This window comes from Gavia stellata, chromosome 7 (genome assembly GCF_030936135.1).
Source record: "Gavia stellata isolate bGavSte3 chromosome 7, bGavSte3.hap2, whole genome shotgun sequence".
In the NCBI taxonomy this organism is placed as follows: Eukaryota; Metazoa; Chordata; class Aves; order Gaviiformes; family Gaviidae; genus Gavia; species Gavia stellata.
In genome coordinates this window covers 42,217,513-42,238,335 of record NC_082600.1, presented here as the reverse complement: position 1 = coordinate 42,238,335, position 20,823 = coordinate 42,217,513, and the positions used below count along the sequence as shown (strand labels likewise).

At 42.6% G+C, this 20,823-nt stretch overlaps 1 protein-coding gene across 1 annotated transcript; it reads right to left on the bottom strand.

The window, feature by feature from the left end:
• Positions 1-1,349: 1,349 nt before the first annotated feature.
• LOC104253438 (cytosolic phospholipase A2 epsilon) lies at positions 1,350-18,903 on the bottom strand. The gene is made up of 21 exons (XM_009806903.2): positions 18,877-18,903; positions 18,139-18,222; positions 15,304-15,376; positions 14,224-14,360; positions 13,692-13,823; positions 12,155-12,195; positions 11,392-11,434; positions 10,472-10,547; positions 10,101-10,270; positions 9,880-9,960; positions 9,082-9,119; positions 8,286-8,421; positions 7,489-7,625; positions 6,815-7,037; positions 5,998-6,112; positions 5,473-5,610; positions 4,149-4,256; positions 3,290-3,481; positions 2,648-2,814; positions 2,055-2,241; positions 1,350-1,558 (listed from the first exon to the last, which is right to left on the bottom strand). The coding sequence occupies exons 1-21, from the start codon at positions 18,901-18,903 to the stop codon at positions 1,350-1,352; spliced, it is 2,514 nt and encodes an 837-aa protein (XP_009805205.2).
• Between the last annotated feature and the right edge of the window lie 1,920 nt (positions 18,904-20,823).

Sequence of the window (20,823 nt, the reverse complement as noted above, 5' to 3'; positions counted from 1 at the left end):
GGAAATAAATCAGGCAGTGAGAGGCATGCAAGAGGAGCTGGAGGATCTTTGCTATGGGTGCAAGCAAAGTGCTCCTCTGTCTCCTCCCTCCTGGGAACAGTGACAGAAGCCTATGTTAAGCAACATCTCATCACAGCACATTTGGCCCAAATGGGCAAATTATGCCATGTATGTGCATGTCTGTGCTGGGTTTGGTGCAGAGCCAGTCCAAGAGAAATTACAGCTCAGGAGGCACAGATCCTCCTGCAGCAGCTTGCCATGCAGAAGGATTTACTTGCTATAGCAAACCTTCCCAGAGCTTCCAGGGATCTCTATAGGTCTGCACCTTTCTTGTCTTCTTCACAGCTGGCACAAGGCTCACAGCAACACTATAGTTAAAAAATAAATTTTTGCTGTCTCAAGAGGGAAAAATAACATTCCTGGAGCAGAATATCCACTTTAGATGCTCTACTGCTAAACACAAAATCTTCCTTCTTGCACAGAGACCATGTAAAGCCATTTCACTCCCATTCTGCAGGTGCTGAGCTCATGCAAGACCCAGCCAACAGCAGGGACAGGTGGAGCTGATGAATTCAAGGGGTCGCACATCCTTGCTCTTGTTTTGAGGGAATTGGAAGCCAGCAGAATGTTGTTCTGTTCAGCTTGTATTTCTAGTTACCACACCACTACCGCTCACACCAGGAGCGGGAAGAGGGACAGGTAGCCAAGAAGCAGTGAGGAAGCGCACAGAGAGCTTGGTGGTTAAGCAGTGAAGAACTTCATCAACACTCTTTTGCTTTCTCAGTTGATCTGGTACCCATGGCCTGTGTCTCCTCTGCCTCTGTCCAAAGCCTCCCTTGGAGGTGATCTATGCCCACAGGATGCCATATGACATGTGCCTTTCTTTCTCTAAACACTTGCTTACAATGTGCCATGGTCCCAGTCACAAACCTGGCTCACAGGCTGCTGCTTGCCTCACCACCACCTTGCAAACACAAAACACAAGCTGAGTTAATAAAATGTGCTTTTAATGTGGTCTGCCCTGAACATGTTAGACTTAAACATTTCAAACTCTTTCTCAAGGCAACTAGCACCATGCTCATTATCATCTTAGCACCTTCTTCTTCGTGGCTGGCCATCCTCTGTACCATACAATGACTTGTACTCCACTGTTGTAGCTGAATTGCAATGAGTATCTGCAGTGAAATTCTTTGGAGAAAAAAGTTTCTCTTCAGTCTCTTCTTTGTTTATCTGACATTGCCATTGAGTGGGGTTGAGCAGGAATCCTTTGAAGCCTGCTCGCCAATTGTAAGGGAGCTTCAGTCTCTCGGCAAGTAAAGGGACGCAAAAGCATCCTCCCTTGTGTGACATTATGTCTTCTTCTGCCTTTTCCGTGCCACTGCTGTGTGCAAGGCCTGCATAATGAGGTCTTCATTATTCAGGATGTTGTATTCACCCAGCTGAACGAGACGGTCATATGCCTTCTCAGTGTATTGAACTGAATATGTTGAATAAGGGGAACAGCAGCCATAGAGATCAACTTTGCCATCTTCCATCTCTGACTCTGAGCGCTTCTGGCCTAGGAGGAAGGGGTGACAAATCACTGCTGAGAGATGGGAGTTACTCTGGTCATAAGCAGGCAAACTCTTAACAGAGCAGGGAAAGGAGATGTTTCTCCACAGAGAGATCTAAATTACTCTTGTGGGTTTAAAAAAAAATTTTTAAACAAATAATTATTTTTCAAACTGACAGCTCAGTCCTTGGCTCAGGTGGCTATCAGCTGCTTCACATGATGAGGGGAGATAAACGGTGATTATTCCTCTTACATGGGTCTACACTGGAGTTCTGAGCTGTACCTTTGGTTCACGTAGATACAGCAAAGTTACCTGCAAACTAACTAGCTTAGGGATTGAAACAGCACAGCCATGGCACCAAATCTGACATGGTAAAAAAAGTAACTTTAAGATGTATTAAAAAGAGCCAACAGTGAAGTTCAAGGGTTGGAATATTAAATATACTCCCTTTAACAGGCTGGCCATGATGTCAACCTTTTTTTAACATGTTTGATTACTTACCTGGTGCTTTGTATTTTTGGAAGGTATCATTAATTAGTGGGAAAAATAGCAGTACTGGCGCTCCGGGAGTCTCAGCACCGTCAAAGAGATAACACTCCTTCAGGTTTTTCCTGTCTTCTTCACTCAAGTCCACCCTGGGAAAAAGGATCCCCTGCTCTGAGCAGTACTTGCAGGTCTGGTCCAGAGCCTGGATCAATGAACAGAACAGTACTAAGACTTAAAGAGGATTTCAGGTCTCAGGATTTACTGGAGTCCAGTAACAAAGAGGGCATTATCCAAACTAGCTGTATGAAAACTCTGAAATCCCTATTGGAAAGCACTGGGTTGTTGGAGAGAAGGTTTTTGTTTTCCTTGAGTTCTTAGCACAAAACAGTTGTATCGTACAAGAAAAACAAATGAGAATATGTACAACCTATAAATGAAGTATCACCCTGCAGCATTAAGCTAAAAATGCCAGCGGTTAAGACTTTTAGTAGGAGCAATATAGAAAGCACCTAAGTGTTAAAAACTTCCAGGTATACAACTGTTGAAGAAGAAACAGAAACTGAAGAAGAAATAGAGATTGAAGAAGAAGAAATAGAGACTCCTCTCACCTGTATCTGGGATCCTGCACTGTAATTTAAATGCAGGATGACGTCCACCTTTCTCTCTGGTTTTAAAAGCGGCATGATGCTTGTATTGATGAAAAATCCCGTATCTACCAGAGACAGGAATTCCTCTGATTGTGTCAGCTGGTTGGGAAATGTGTCTAACACAGTATCTAAAAGGAAAGATTTTTTTTTGCTGTAAGTGCAATAGTGCAAAACTGGTTAGCCTGTTTTCCACTCTTATACCATGACCACAGAGACTTAACTGGTTACCGTCTTCAGGGAAGGGAGATTCACTGTATCCCTTCTCTTCTGCCCTCCCAACTCCAGCCACATGTAGTTTTGGACCTGCAGTGGCAACATTCATAAAGGGGGTTTCTTGTGCCTCCCCACCCACTGTGTCTTCAGAGAAAGGGAGAACCACCATCAGGACCTGGTGCCGCTGCCTCGGGAGGTGTGTGCCACCAGCAAACCATTGGCATGGAGCTCAACACCACACCATGCTACATCCCGGTGTGCCACAACTTATTGATCTAATAGTGGTTCTGCCCAAACATGGCCTCTAACCTTGGAGAATGGTTTTAGTATCAAATCTGGGTTTTCTTCTGCTTGTTTATTCTCTCCCCAGGCACACAGGTCTTCTGTTACCTTTCCATCTGCAGAAGCGCTTGTTCTCCAGGTAGTCATTATGCATTTGGAAACCCTTTAGGAAGTTGTGCTCCTGGGCAACGCAGGGGCGGTCGGTAAGAGTGCCACGAAGAGCGCTGCCGAGGGGGCCGGGAGGGGTGAACAGGCGAGTCCTCAGCTCGTGAGGCTTCGGTGGTAGGAGGGGTTCCTCCTCTGTGCAGGGAAAGACTGTTAAATTCTACCTGCCTAGAGCAAGGTCATCCCCCAAGATGTCAAGGTAAGTAATAAAAATCAGTGTTTTCTTTATTTAAAAAACCTAGGATGAAAAGACTCAAGGAGCACATGTGACCAAATGAAAAAGAAAATAAAATGCTACTCTTACCAGCTAAATACCATTTCCTTACACAGTCCAGACTTGGACAAAAAACAAGACCCAGTATCAGGCTGCAATAAAAATCTGCACCAGACCTACACACAGCTGTGGTGCAGACTGAATGCAGGCTTTGGAAAAGGAGAACTGTTGCACTTATTTGTATTACTGTAGCTCCTACTTACTGTAGTCAAAATCTTTTTGCTTTATTAATCATTTACAGATCAAGCTTATTATTTCTGAACATTTTACTCATCTGCCAACATCAGTGTTGAGCCATTGGTGAGCACATAGATCGCAGGACCGGAGAGTTTTAAATTATCCAATTATGCTTTGCAGTATGAGACTTTGAAACCAATTTCTTCCAGAAAGGCAATGTAGCCTTTGAAGAAGCACTTAAAAAATGCCAAATATACTGTGCACATCTCACATAGCAGATGGGTGTGATAGTTTATCTAACATTACCTCTATCTAACAATAAATACACAGTAAGGAAGTATGATAATTTACCTATATTGTCGATTTTGTCCCGGGTCCACCTGTGCCAGAAATCTTCTGATGAATGGGACAAATTCCAGATATATAACACATTCAATGAAAATAAACTACTCCACATGCCTGTAAAAAGAAAGAGCTTTCTAACTCAAACATTCACACATCATGAATCGCAAAACTATTAATCATGAGATGAAATTGGTGAGGTTTATGCTTTTCCTTATTTTTTTTTTTAATTGGATGATGTGTCATTTTTATTTGGCTGCTGGTTTTTAAACCTTTTTTTGGTATACAGTTTTTGTCTTATGGTACTTAGGGCTGGATATATATTTTAATGAATGGTGAGATTTTTGTGAATGAGTATGATTTAAGGAGCTTGGGTTTTCAGAAAAATAATCAAGTATGACAAGGCTTGTATGAAAAGAAAGGGTGAAAGTTTGCAATCTGAGAGATGTGACGGGGAATTATATTGATAAGGGTCTAACTATAATGTGACCTTACAGCCTCTGCATTTGTAGGTTTCCCTTTTTGAGAATAAGCCTGTTAACACATCGAGGGATCATTTTGACCATGCATTTTTGAGCTTGAGAAACAGTTTCTTTGGTTATCCCTTAGGGCACAAGTTTGCACTGTTTTTTGGTTCAGGAAATCTTAGGCTAAAATAGTGCAGTGTCTCACTCACTCTAAGCAAAATGGCCAGTCGAAGAGAAGTTTGCATCTCAAACCAGTCACAAGTTGACAGCTTGCCTCTTTGTCTGGAAAACACATATCCATGCTCCACTTCAGTCAATAGCAAAAATGCTTCTGAATATGACTGCGCTGTTTTCCCCCCGGGCTTGCCCAGGCAATGTGGAAACTGGAGCCAGTCATGTGTGGCCAAAGCAGACTATCTGGAGCAGGGGGGACCTGGCATGCTCAAACACACCCCTACGCAGTGAGGAATCATCATGAAGGCTCATGTAAACTGTCTGTAGGAAGTACACAAACTACTGACTGCCTGTGAGACAGGCAAGAGGCTCTGCAGTTCACCCTTCTGGAGTAGCACGAGCAGAACCATGGATACCTAGGGACCTGAATTTTATTGTTGGACTGGAAGCGATGCTATATTTTTATTCAAAACTCACTTTAAAAAAGAAAATAACTATTTGTCTGTCACTTTGAATTTCCTTTTTTACAGTAAGCTGAATCCATTATAGTATGTACTAATTCATCAATGAGATATTTATCCTCTCCAGTGAAACTGCTTGTCAGTCATGCACTAGTGCTTTATTAGTGCTTAGTTTACATAGCTCACAATTAAAAAAAAATAAAAATCATTCAGATGCTTTTAAGACCTTACCTTCTAAGAAGCAGATCCGGGATTCAGGGACCTTCTTCATCAACCGACCCATGAAGAACTCACTGCCAAAATCCTCAACACGAACAAAAGCTCCATATTTTTGCAATCCTACCTCATAAGGGGTGAACTCCACCCATTCTGTGAAAAGGAGCACAAAGAAGATAAAAATGTTTTACTACAGTTCCTTAGCTGTGGATAAGAATTATGTTGCTATGATGGGAATGACAGGAGTTAAAAATTAAAATAATTTCTGCAGTTAATTCTCATATTTCAGACCAATAGCGATAAGTTATAAGCATGGTACAAATGAAAACTTGTGAACATGAAAAGTCTTTGGAATATTTTTGAGTCTGTTGCATAGACAGTCAAACTTTTACCTGACCACAAGGACATTACATGAATACACATCAGCTGAAGTTCTGGTCTTTAAATGAGAGGGCTTTTTTTAGACTATCTAAAAATACTGTCCCAGGATTTACCAGCTTAAATATAAAGACAAATGACTCTCAGAAGTCCCATAATTACCTTTGAAATCCAGAGTGCTATAGTTGTTCCTGACATTGACTGCAGTATAGATAGGCAATGGGTTCTGACCACGATCAATGGCCCGTTGCTGATCAGAGAGTCTATGGTTGTCTTTCTGTGATTCCAGAAATATGGTTACACTGAGACGAAAATTAGCACAGGAATGTTTTCTCTGCATCTAAGCTTGTAGGCCAGAAAAAAATTCTGCCTTTAATATACAATGCGTGCTGGGCTTAAGTTCTGAAATGTTCCATATTTTTCAAAATTCCTGTGAGCAATCTGTTACTGAAATATCTGTAGGCATCCAATCTGATGCCAGATTATTTGATAACCCATTAGGATGAAAATGGAAGGAAATGATGAAAAGCAGAAAGCAATACTTTTGGTATAAACCAGCTTAATGTGTTATACTGCAAGTTTATGTAAGACCTCTCCCATATTTCAAAAGTCTGCAGGTCCATTTGTTAATACCTCTCATGGGCATTAAGATAATATCTGTAATTTTGCTATTTCTAAATAAAATACTTGCAGAATATGCCAAAAAAATGCTTAAAATATAATATTTTTTCAAACTGTTAATCTTGGAGTTTTCTCAGAAAAATGTATCCAAAATCTCACAAGCACAAATGCTGATTTCCACCATGGTTGGATATCTAAAAGACTGCCACTAAATGTTTTGGAAATGGCTGTGCATTTGCATACACACAGTCTCGTAACAAACTACTTCTCTCAGAACAAACAGGAAAATATCTTCTCCAGAAATTAATTTTCAGAAAATCGTAAGCCACTGTAAACGCTGCTTGATGACATACTGTACCCCATCATGCAACAAAGATTCCAGGACAAGCCCCCAGAGATCTATAAATGATGTTTTGTGGCCCTCTCTTTTCCGTTGACACAGCTGCTTTTTGTAATACTTCAAATACTCCAAGGAAAGGGAATTTATTTTGCATTTTGTCATATGTTTTCGAGCCTCGCTGATTTGCTTGTCGAGATCCTTTTGTGACCAGTCAGCATCTCTGTACAAGTTTGACATGGTCCTAGGAAGAGGAAATATATATTGAAGAGGTAAAAAAAACACACAAAGGTTTGAAGTAGACAATGGTTACATTTTAGGTTTCTATTTTAAGTTCTTGATTTGAAACTAAGTAAAGGTTTCCTGCCTTCAGTTCCCTAAGAAACTATCAAGTTCCCCTTGAAGTCACAGTCATTATCCCTGTCAAAATGGCTTGGGCAATTTTCCATGAACTGTTCTTAGAAAAACACTTGTTTTCATGCTGTTGCAAATTATGTGACTTTTCCCCATGAAAAGACATTAATCTGTCAGTTTTGGAAGAAGATAAATAATAAATAGTAAAATAGATAAATAATAAAAAACCAGGACTGCTGAGAAGGTATTATAGGTAGACTACTGCATGTCAGCCCTAGCCTACTTCAGCGCATCGGTGTCATCAGGAAGACTCCAGCCAAGAGCTGCCCAGTCCTACTTACCATGTAGTACCAGACAAGCCAGTCAGGTACGTGGCACAGTCCAAGACATGGAGTTTCTTGAGCCCCCGCAGACTGCCATACAGCGCGGTCAAAGATCTCATCCCTCCTCCCGTGGTCATGATGGCCACCACTGGGCTCTGTGCAACACACGGACAGAAAGGGCTGGCCTCGGACAGCGGACTGCAGCTGACTGTGGCTCTCAGCAGAGACGTCCTACTACACAGAGCCTGACACCATCACACGTGCCCAGGCACTGACTTCTTTCCAAATTATTTCTACTGAAACATAAGCTACCGTTTATTTTGTAAAGGAGATCAGGAATAAAAGTAATGACAATTTTTGCTTACATAACTGACACTTTTCTCCAGTGTGTTCAACACAGATGTTTGGTAAAAAACAAATGAAAATGCATTGATTCAAACCAAAAGAGACAGTAAGAGAGAAAGAATCAGTTGTAAAGGCAGGAATTAAAAAGAAATCTCACAGGTCGAAGAGAGCAGGAAGGATTATCAACAAGGATAGCAGTCATAGCATAAAGACTGTGAAAGAAACCTTTTCTATATGAGGAATATCTAGCCTGGCTTGCAATGAAGATGTAGCAGGAGAAGAGTTAAACACAGGATAGCAACTGTAAAGGACACAAATGGCAGGGTAAGATTAGAGGTATGGGGCAGTATCGGAGGTGTACATAAGTTTAAAGATGAAAATTTAACTGGGAATAAAAAGAGGTCATATTATGCTGTTATGCCCCCACTGCTAAGCACTCGTTAGATGTTTTGAATGTTTGCCCTACAGACCTCATGGTCCAGCAGATCCTCTTCCAGCTGCAGGACCTTCTTCAGAGCAGGAGCAACATACTTCCGCCTCTTGCATAGAAAGTCTTGCTCCTGCACGCAGAGGTCAAACCCTAAACGTACATCAAGGTGGTCTGGGCTGGAGCAGAGATCAGGAAAAAAGAATATTCCATTTTATTATTGGTAGACAAGCTCAGAGTTTCCAATATAAGGTAATAAACCAGATCCACAAAGTACTGCATTTACAGGAGGAGCCTTTCCTACACTCGCATGCAGGTATACAATGCTGCATGAAAGAATGATAGAAAAAAGGACTGCTAAATTTCTAAGCAGTTATCAAAAGAAAACCTAAGGAAAGACATTCCTGCAGATAATTTCTGAGGCATCTGCTGTCTGGATTCTCTCATACTTTAGCCTGCACTGACAGCTGCAGGAAAAATTTCTCACATTTGTCTTGAAGTAGGCAGCAAAGTTTACCAGGTGATCAGCTGCACTCTTGCACAGTGTTAAAGAAAATGTTAAAGACTGTGCTGAGCATAACACTGACTAGCATAATTGGCTTGTAATATTATTTCTCCTATTTTATGCACCTTTTTCATTATTCATGTCTCAATATGGATTATCTACATGTATTGTTAATTTTACACGCATATTTTTCTTTCAGCTTATGTGAATTCCACATCGCTTGGTCACGCAACCTACTGTCCTACTGTCAGTGCCTCCTCCCCAGTAAAGAGCCAAGGGTGAGACGAGTTCAGCTAAGGACGAGTTAGCCTCCAAGAGTGGCCAAGTCTCTTACCAGTCTTCTGCCTTTGCATATAAATCAAATCCTTTATCCTGGAAAGCAAGAATGCAAACAGTGTAAGCTGACAACCTGCTTTAGCACTCCTCCCCTGCAACCCCCTGAGGAATTTTAGCTTGTGCTGTCCTAGCTATGCGGGTACAAATAGGGAGCTCTAAATAATTCAGCAGTGTATGTGAATTGACTGCAGTGGTTTATGGTCAGGGAAGCTGTTCGGTAATTCCCAATGTTTTCTAGTGAGTGTAACATCTGAGGACAACTGCTGTTTACAGAGGAAAGTAGTCATAATGTATACCTTACCTATCTCTACTAACATTACCTCTCTTAGGCAGCCAGCCAGGCTGCAGCCACACTACTATTCTTCACAGCAGAATTTGCTCCTCCCTTTCTGTGGCTTATACCCCACAACAGCTGTGATCCTTTCATTCTATATGGATTTTTTTAAACCATGAATCTAAAAGTGCTTTGCAAAGCATGGTCAGCATCAGCAAGAGACTGGTGCTACCTCAGTTAGCTCAGGTGCCCCACTGGTGTGTGAGAAGAGGAAAAGCAGAGCCTCAAAATTTAGCATGAAGTAAGATCGGGATGGAGTAACAAGATCCCCTGTATTCCCACACCCATGCAAACAGAACAAGGCACAACCCGGCCTCATCACCTAAAGATGTACCACTGTTAGATTGTGGCATTTTTGTCTGCAGGCTTTCACCATTGGAAAGTACCCTGGTAATCATCAGGGGGATGCAGACTGCCGCGCTCAGGTTTCTCAAACTCTCGCACAAAAGAGCAGTCACTCACCTCTGCTAAGATCATGCTTTTTCCACTTGGAAGGGAATGAAGTTCGACATTTGGAGAGCTGGTATCATACACACAGGAGCGCTGAAAAAATACAAATATATCCAAGTTTATATTGTAAGGAACGCTACTCTCTTTCCACAATACAAATTAATGATACTGTTTATGGTGCATGTTACTTTACACGCCATTATTATGTTTCATAAAGTCCAGTTATAACATACAAAGGAGGGAGGTCGTTTCTTCCCTGGTAGCGTAACATCCAGTGTTGGCTGCTTGTATCTGGCATAGTGGAATTTGGCAGGAGAGGAGGAGCTGAAGACCAGATCAGATCCCAGCATAATGTCTTGGGTGCCCTCGTAAGAGCCTTGCACTTTAAAGGAGAATTCTTTCTCTAAGGAAGCGACACAAAAGCAGACACAGAGTACTTTTCTCATAAAAATTGGAAACAAAGGTTCTTACAGAGTCTATTACAAGGCTGTTCTCATGTTGCAGATTTGTTAGGGGTTTTTTTCATTCTTACATTAAACCAATTGCCTTCATAATATTAGCACATCACGATTCAAAAAAACAGCTGATGGAGCAATAACCTCACTTGATAACGATTTCTTCTTCTTTTTCTTCTTCTTCTTCTCAACCACCTGGACTTCCAAGCAGCAGATTTTGCGAGACTGTAAGAGACACAAACGATAAAATACCTGATGGTAGGGAATTTTCCAGTCTGAGATTCTGTTTCCTAGTCTAAGCTCCTGGCTGATGATGATACAAATGCTATACAGGCAGTGCACTTTGTCCCAAGGAAAACATTTTTTCTCAACCATGACCTCGATTTCAGATGCTGGTTGGAAGACCTTTAGTGGGCATGGTGGTGTTGGGTTGATGGTTGGACTTGATGATTTTAAAAGGTCTTTTCCAACCTTAATGATTCTGTGAGTCTCTGAGAAACTGGGTGCAGCCAGGGCAAGGCTGGGGGTGCAGCACGGGTGAACAGGGCTTGCAGAAGGGAGAAGGTAAGGGCAAAGTGAAAAACAGCACCCCCAGGATCCCAACAGAGGTGCAGAGGACTGATTTAAACAAAAATAATGAGGAAACAAAGCTAATAAATGAGGAAATGACATGGTCAGAAAGTCCCTGTGTAAAAAGCGCAGTTATGAATGCAGGAAATGATGTGTGCCTGGGAGGGGACAAACCCTGTCGCTTTGGCAATACGGGAATTCGGGAGGAGTGATGTCCAAGGGAGAGGTGCACCGATGTGTCGGACCTAAACCACTTCCATGTGTTGCCTTCGCAACACCGGAGGGATGCTAGCATGGGGGATCTCCCCGCTGTTCCAGCCGCAGCCTCTCCACTGGTGCCAACCGCGAGGATGTGTCGTGACGCAGATGATGAAGTGGGAAATCACAGTGTTTCAGTGCTGGCTTTGCTCGTTCAAAGGGTATGTTGGCCTGATGACTGTGAGTCAAGTGAAACAAGTGTGGCAACAGGACAAGAAAGATGACAAAACATAACACTCACCACTAGTACTCCATTAGTAATGATGGTTTCAGGAGGGCCTGAACTAGGAAACGGAGAGAAAAATACATTTTTAATAACTCAGTATAATTACAGTATAATTCATGAGCCACACCCTTCTCCTGATTTTCCTCTTGCTTATTTTTAGCTCCGTATAGGATTTGAAAGAAAAGTCCCAGGAGGCTCACGGTACAAGTTTCCTCACTCTGCTCTGTCAAGACATAATCGTCATCCTACCGGCTCCTCCAGTCCTGGAGCTCAGCAAAAAAAAAAAAAAAGGTACTGCGGGGCCAAACCGTGTAGTGATTTTATGCTGAGCACCAGGCTGAGGCTGCAGGTGGTTTCATGGAATCCAGTTTTTTAAAAATTGCAGTTTGTCAGAGGATGGGACAGAAAGAGCTCTAGATCAGAAATCCGGTGTGTTATTCCATGTTGTGCTTTGAAGGGAGGTGAACTCCCCTGCTGATCTCAAACAAACACGTAACAAAACAGCAGTCCCAGTATTCTGGTCTTAAATAGTATTCATTACACTAGGCAAAGAAAAGGGTTTACAGTGTTCTCCCTGTCTGCCTGAAGTTCATGGGAGGTCATCCTGGCACGCACCAATTTGTCACACAGCTAATAGTACAGATTCCTCGGGAAACCGTGTTCATCAGCAGCATCATCAAGGAATGATGCACTCTGGACAATTAGACTAGATTATTTCATGCCTCTGAATTGCTGTTTCTTTTTGCTGCAGGCTATGTTGCATGTCATGTTTACTCACATATTATCCAATGCAAATCCCACCTCCAGCTCCTCTTGTCTCTGGAAAATAAAGAGAGGAAAATGTTGTTGGCACTAGTCTACTGGCAGTTCTCATAATGCAAGTTCTCGCTTTCACAACATAGGTACACATGCACTATTTGTGACTGGGAGAGCGTCTAAAATGGAGGCACCCACCACCTCACATCTGTCTGTCTTGAGCCCCAAGATTCTTATTGATAGGAAGTTTCTGGGCGGCTGTGATAGCAGTTTTTAACAAAGAAAGTCGTTGGCTTGCCTGCTTCTGCTGGGGCACAAGGGACAGACCCGGGCGGAGATGCTGTCTCATACCGAGTCTGCCAGCAAAGAGAAAAAGGGTCTGCTGAGGGGAGCAGCCAAATCCTTCTGGTGTCAGGGGGGGAAACGGTGACATGCAAAGCAGCTGTGGAAGAGGACAACCACTTTGGCAACGTGTGGAGGGCATTGGGGCAGAGGTACATCTGACAGTAAGGCCGGGTCTGTGGGGGTGGTGGAGAAGAGCGTAATCCCCAGGAGGACGAAAGCCCAGGAGAGAGGAAAACAAAGGTGGGGGCAGGAGGGGTGATGAACAGAGAAGTGAGATCATGCTGTAGGTTACTTAGTTGCTCAAATTACCTATTGCATTAAAGACACCAAAAAGTTATTCATATAGGGCAAAAAAAAATTTACGAAGGCCTGAAGAGTATGAGCTCTAACCACTGTAGCTGTGCAAACACAGTAATGAAAGGCTTGGGTATGGCACCTGTAAACACCCAGCCAGTAATGAGCTGGGTTACAACTAGCCAAATGTTTCTGTTCTACCAAGGGCTAGTGGAAATCCACACACCGCTCCTCTGGTATTTTGCAGAGAAAGAAATGGTCAAATAAGGCATTTAAAGGTAATGAACTGCAGAGTGGAGTTTGGGTGTGTGTAGATAAGGCAATCAATCAACTGAATGGTGCATGGCAGATGCACAAGAAACTGGGAGAGAACTGGAAAAGGAGAAGGGACAGACAGAACCTACCGGGAGGTAGGATGTGCGACTTTCAGAGCCTCCCTGGACATTCAAAATCGGAGTATTTCTTGTTGCCAAGCTGAGTGGCATGACTTAGACACCTTATTTAAACACCCATGCCACAGTCCATAATTAGCAACTAGTCTGGTTCAACACTTGGTTCCGATCACAGAGTTATTACTTCATAATTACTAGGTTAAGTAACAAGTTATGACAAAAAAAGCATCATGTACTGGCGTGGACACACTCCTTGATCCTCGATGGGGGCAGGTTCAGCAAAGTGACAATTTTGCAAAGACACCTGAAGTTTGTGAGCCTCTGTGGCCAACACCAAACCCTTCAGTGTGCCTACAGATCCAGGTGTGAAGAGGCTTTTTCACGTCAGAGTGAAAAACAACTCCCTTTTATGTGGCTGGGCAGTCCATACAAGAAGGAAAAAAAAAAAGAAAGATTTTGCAAATAACATTTTAGACAGAAAAGCAGACAAACATGTTCTTGCCAACCGTTTCTTATTTCAGTCCTCACCTGTGAATCACACTTGAAGTGCATGAAGACTTGCTCTCCCAGGGAAAGTTTGGCTATATCGAAGTACACCGTGAAGAGGTGGTCATCTTGAGTAACCACGTCCTTATCATAGAGCGCCAGCTCCAGCACGTTCTAGGAAGGGAAGGAGTTTAGAAATGTGTCAGGTTTCATTCAGAGCAGGAGATCCTGGGGACAGCTGTTTTAGTCAGCTGTTGTGAGGAGTGGGAGGATGTAAAGAAAAAGAGCAGGAAGGGAAGGAAGTGGAGGGGAAATCAACTCCATGTAGGCATCTGCCTACGAGGAGGAATGAGAGGAAATCACAGACATCTCAAAGGTCATATTCTACCCGTGGCTGAGAGAGATACTTGTCTTTCATGGCATGGAAAACCATTATAAGGATATGTGTTATTCTCACACCCTTCTGCATCTTTCCTTGCCTCTTGAGAAAATTACTTATGTCCCCTTTGAAAAAGGATAAAACCTGGCAGTTGCTCCCTAGGTCATGGTTAACAGGGAAGTCCCAGCTCAGTACCTTGACCTGACTCTGGATCCTGAAGTAGAATGTTTCATTCCAGACTGGATCTTTGCAATTCTTGATGGTTTTAGTCTGAAATTTGTCAGTGGAAGCAGTTGGCAGCCACAGGCTCACGTAGCAATCGGTCTGGCTTACTGTGTGTTAAAAAACACAAACACATCTAAAATGGGGATTTGCTCTAGAAGAAAGAATGAATTGAACAACATGAAGCTTCATTTTCAAAGAGAGACACTATGATACTTGGTGACATATTTGTCCAACATAAACATTACAATTTAGGTAACAGGAACAGAGCAAAAAGAAGAGGGACATGATTCTTCTCTGAATAAATGTGATTAGAGATATAATAAATGCATTTAAAAAAAAGGGTTTTCTCCTCCTTCTATGTCACCAAGCAATCGGTTTAGCCCAGGATAAAATAATTTGGGAGAACCACAGCACCATATATCTGCAAGGGTTAAGGAAACAAAGTGATATCTTCTATTTTAGCCCAACACAATATTAAAAAAAAGCTCAAAACATAGGAAAAAAAGGGGCTTCTTGATTTCTGCATAAGTAAAGCTATAATATTCTATTATATTTTGGTTGCAGGACATCAGAAATGAACCTACCAAATGTAACAACACCTAACAGGGTTTTATCTGTGGCAGCTGGTCCACAGGGAATCAGGGCATGGTAATTTGGATTACTTAGCCTTCAGAAAGCTTTGAGTACAAGCTAAATTTGAGATAAGGCTACTCCATTTTCAGTATTTGCCCCATTATCCCAACTAGTTTGTGTCCTTTGTTACATAAATATACTCCACAGGAATACACAGGAGATCTTTCCACATTTCTTGCTTTCAACAGAATGCAGAGCTTTCCCTGCTCCCTTTGGGGATGCAGAGAAATATGTGCAACAGGTACAGCTGTCACCTTATAGAGTTACCTCTGCACAGAACGGGGCTGATGCAAAGAAGGGCAACACACTGTGTTCTCCATCCATAAAAGGAATCTAGAAAGCACTTTTTCTTGGAGCAGGACTAGCTAGTACCCCATGAAGGTTAAGGGGACCATACAGAGCACTACAGATACTTACAGACATCTGCCTGGTGGATGTTTCTTGCTCTTATGACTCTTATGGTCAGTAAATAACACAGAGAGGATTCTGTCTGGAGGGGAAAAAGAAACCAACATACAAATGACAGGAATGAACACTAAAGGTAGATAGCATATTTAGAAGATAGAAATGATCAAAAGAGAGAAATACCCAAATCATGAATAACTTAGTTGAATTTTTCTATATGACTATGAAAAGGCCAATACATTTACTTTCCTACTAATATCTAAATAAAGTACTAGACTGAAAGACTTCTCTACTTTCATAGCATGATATGTGGATTTGTATTATTATAGAGAAATTATTTGCTTTCTAACTAAAATCTAGATGCACAAAGTGGTAAGATTCAGACTCAGCTTGGGAGAAGATTTACTTGTTAAATTTCCAAGGTAGAAAAGGAAAAGCTGCCTTAGGCTTTTTGCAAGTGATAAAATTTTCATTGTGGGAATGACCTCTCATCCAGTCATTATACATGTTCAGTCTCCTGGGTTGCAGGATATGATTTTCTCATATTCCTGTTCTTTTAAACATACAGTAGTCCACAGAGCTAAATGCTGACCTCTGATCCCCACACTGCTTTTAATGTCAGAGGAAGAGATCACTGCTTTGCACTTCCACCACGCTACTCACTATGCATGTGTTTTTCATTTACAGGGACATAACTGCCCCTCTTGAGCTGAGCTCACCTCCGACTTTTTCTTGTGAGAAGTTTTTCTCTGGTTTTAAACCATATAAACTCTTCATGTCTGGAGTTTCTTTGCACTGTTTTGCATAAGAAGTGCAAACACAGTGTTTTATGCCTGATGAAACTCTTGTTTCTTCCCTTTGGCTTCCCTCTTTCATATTAGCCCATGTCTCTGACATTAAGGCCTCATGCTTGACTTCTTAGCCTCTCATATTGCTGTTCTGGTCTCATGCTGGAGCCCAAACATGAGTCATACTCCTTCTCCTTTTACCATAAAATAAACAAAGAAATACCATTAATCTCCATTTCCACCTAACCTTTTATTTCTACAGTCACGGAAAGGAGGAAAAGACACAATATGTTGGAATACAAATCAGCAGGAAAATTTTGCTCCAAAAGGTGTAAAATGCAAAAGGCATTTCGTGCAACTACAGGGCCACAGACAGGTAGTGACACCACCCGCTTGCTCCACGTACACTGCAAAATGACTATAAAGAGACCATTGCCAGTCCTGAAGTGGCGTTAGCATGACACTGACCTCATTAGTCCCACTGAGAAGGATGTGTGGCACAGGTACTGCAGGAAAGAACTTTTGCTCTAGCTGGCCTGTCTGAGCAAAACAAGTTGGTGTGTATTCTGTTAATAATGTGCTGTGCTTACCGTCTGTAAAAAGTTAAGTGCATCAGTTTTCATAGGCTTGATGGAACATATGGCCATGTGATGTCTCTCATAATGTTTAACCTGAGCGTATTAATGCATGCAGCTGGGGCTAACGCATATATGTTGTTGAGACTGGGGGCAGTTAGCAAGTAGGCTAATGAAGAAACAGGTAAAATTAGCCTCCAGGTAACCAAAGCACCCCTTCCTAGGAAAGGTACCAACAACATTCATGCTGTTCAGCTGCACAGCAGGTGACCGGGTGTGCAAATCAAGGATGTCAAACCACTGCTAGGAGTCCAAAGAGTAGCTGTGGATAAGACCATCAAAGGCACTTGCATTCGTGTCTAAAACCTAGCTCCTAAGGCACAGAAATGAGGCAGGTACAGGTGGAAAGTGTTCAGTAATTACAGAGCCAGAAGTAACTGGTGCTGTCAGTGGCTGGCTTTGGAGAAGGCACTTTCCTGGAAGGGCTCAACTCCTTGTCAGGGATCAGGTCCCTGGAGCCACTTTCATGGCTTGTGGTGATCCCAAAGTGCCCAGGAGGGAGTGCAGATCGAACAAAGTACTCAGGCATGTGGATGTGCCCTGTTATAATCAGGGAGCCTTAGCTTAGACGTCACAGAGCTATAAATAACAAATGGCCAAAATCCCATCAGCAGTGTGAGTTTTGCACAAAAAATTTGAGAGGTTTGGTTTGTTCTTCTGAACTTGCCATTGTCCCTGCCCTGTAGAGAGTTGTGTTTTAGGGCATATTTTCTCATCTTTGGGTTTTCCATTCAACTAATCAACAGAAAGCGTTGGCTATTCCTTAAACTGTAAGCACAACACTTGTTGCTCAGGAACTTAACTCAGCTCAAAACAGAACAAGGGAGAGATCCTAATTATTACTAAATGGCCTCACACTAGAGAGAACAAGGTCAAAAAATCTTTTTCAGCACATCTGGTCCTCTCATTTCCTAGAGGATAGATTTCATATAACGTGTCTGAAGTCTCCTGGAAAACTATTAGTTTTTTGTAGAGGCCAGAAGAAGTATTAATCCAGGAAATCAGGTGTTGAAAATCCACATTAAGATTGTGTCATACTCTTTGTGGGAGTAAGTGGCACAATTTCACAGCTATTACTACCTACACTGGCAGTAAATTTGCCCTTGTACTTTAGCAAGACATATGTAGCAGAAAGCCTGTTCAAACCCATCCTTTGGATTTGAACAAGATATTAGTCTTGTTAAAATAGGGTTCATTTCCCATGTGCCAAGGGTAGAAAACAGCACTAGGACTTTAACGTGAAGCAAGACTGCGTAAGTGATCAAAACGATAAGCGGGACGGTGTTTCGTGGAGGGAGCTGGATGGGTTATGGTAGCTAATTAGACTGTTTGGCAGATGCTGAACCCTATCTGTTCACACCCAGGCTCCACCCACCAGGAAAGCCTCTTTTACAGTTTTCTTTTGAAATTCTCGTTTGCGGTACCTTTGTAACAGGACTCCATGATTCCCCATCAGGATTCAGCCGCATAATTCCTTCTCCTAGCTGAGCGGTTTGAGTGATCAGCTCCTGCAACAAAACGGGCCAGCGTTACCCCTGGAAAACCCATCCTGTCTTTTAAAAGCAGTCCTCATCGGGAATTGAGAACTGCAGAAGAGCAGTGAAGGGGAGCCTGGGGTTAGTGCTGGCCGTAGAGCCTCGGCAGGTACAGGTGTTTCCTGCTGTGCACGGTGCCACCGCCTGCGCTGTGCTTGCCCCAGTAAGCCTGAGCAGAGGCGTAGCAGCCAGGTAAGGTCCACCTTTTGCATGACACACGGGGAGGGAAGGCAGCTCCTGGCCCTGGCTGTTAAAGGAACAGCAAACCTGTCTACCGTAAACACACCCTGTCATTAATCTTTCACCTTGAAGAACATCTCCATGCTATTTAATACTTACTCTAAGGTTGCATATATCGTGTCTCTAAAATGAAGAAAACCCCTAAATATACAAAATGCTCCCTTTGTAAATAAACTCTTACTCCCCAAGTAGTTTTCACTTCCTTCCTATGGTTTGCTATCATTTTTTAAATTTTGACAATGAGTTCTTGAAGCACTGACTTTCTTCATCCTGCACAGAGTCATTTATAGTCAAGGGTAGGTCAAGAAAGTAGTACCATCTTTGTACTACATGCAGCATAACCAGCTGAGATCCCAGATGCCTTGCTTTGCTCTGCATCCTTCTTACCTGAGACAAAATGCCATCTTGCTCCATTGTGGTTGCTGTCATGTACACGTCCAGCGTTATCTGTGGCAATGCAATTTCACATCTCCCAGCTTCCACAGACACCAATAGTTAAAATGCCTCATATGCAGGTGAGCAACTATTTTATAAACTGACTCAGAGCCCCACCTCTGCCTGATTTCTTAAACCCAGTTATTCCCCTCCCATTTTCTTATGCTGGGAAGCTGAATCCTGTGGTCGAATAAGTAGGAAAAAATACCTTTGCCTGTACAGTAGGTGGAAGTATGCTGTTTGAGTCACTTTGCCCAATACTGGCCAGTGGCAGGTTTATAACTAATGGTAAGAGGAGGATGCCCTTTTGTCTGAGCACTGAACTTTTCACTCAGCAAGACCTCAAAGCCTACAGAAGTACACACTCTGCAATAAGATGCAGCAACAGTACATTAATTGAATTTAGGTTATCTGTGACAGTAAGCAGATAGGATAAAACAGCTAATGAAACAAAAGAAGAGGGGCAACACTGTTGCTTTCAGACTAAACTGGTTCTTGCAAAAGCCAGTTTAAGGCTTTCTGTACCACATGTCCCTGCAATCCCAGGTCTAGGTATGCAGAGCAGATGCACTCATATGGTGGTTTATATCTACTTAGCCTTGGTCCAGCAGGGCTGGGTCTCTCCTCAGGTTGTTGTATTCTTTCCCCCTTCTTTCCTGTGGCTCATTATTATTATTTTTATTCAGACGAAGAGTCCTGAAGCAATGACTTTCCTTAGCTTAAGCTCCACCCCCTGTGCATACTTCTGCACCACTTTCCAGCTCAGACTGACTCTGGCTATAATCTAGCTGCATTTAAGTACCTGTGTCTGACCCAATGAACCCTGCCAGCCGGAGGTAAGACTTGGCACTAACCACACGCAGCCCTCTGCGCCGTCCTTGGCACACCTGCGAAGCCACCGCCGCAGCAGAATGCCTGCGCCTGCCCCTGTGAGCACCCAGCTGTCCCCTATGCCATTGAAACCAGCACGGCTCCCAGCTCTCTGGAACAGGATTAAGAAGTGCAGCTAAAGTCTGTTGTATCTTCAGCAGGTCATAACAGATCAAAACCTCTGGGGGAAGGGAATCCTTTGGCTCTCCCAGTACATTGCCTATGAGCAAAAAGTCACCCATTCCCTGAAAGCATTCTTGAGCTTACTGGTTAAATGTTGCTACCAGCCAGCACAGTTCCCCTTTGCGCATTCCCATTGAAAATAATATCAACAGTCATCACAGTCAACTTGGTAGAATAAATTTTTGCCATAGGCTATGTTATTTCACAACACCATGAAGGGTTGTGTCTACATACATGGCATATTTCCTCCGTGTGCCAGTTGCAATGATGTAGCTTGATGAAATGCATTTTTCATTAGGTCACAGAAAACCCTTGGCAACATCGTCGTCTTTCGGTCATAGTTAAAGGCGGTGCTTTATTACGACATGTCCTTGGAGAGCTAAGCTATAAACCAGACTGTCCACCAGGACTGGGGCTCTAAGACTGTCGCTCCCACAGTGCCAGTGGCCAAAAAGCTCTCGTTTTCACAAAATAACATTTGCAATCCACATCAGAGACAGCCCTTGCAAGAGGGAGGGACCTTTGGCTCACTTTGTACTCCTGCAATCTGTCTCTGAGACATTCCTTTATCCACGATGCTCACAGCAACTATTTGGTATGCCCTTTGCAGAGATAACAACAGTTTTGTTTCCCTGGAACAAGGAACACACTGTGAACCTGGAGCATATTACTGAAATGCCTGAATATGTGGAGCAAGGCAGAATATTCATTTTGTGAACAAGCCTTTATTGTCCGATATTGTATACACAAAATATTTGCATCTAAATAACATTTCTTCAGAGCTGGAGGTGGCATGAGTTTATGGCCAAAAGCTGTGTTTATTTTTTCACACCAGGGATTTCAGGT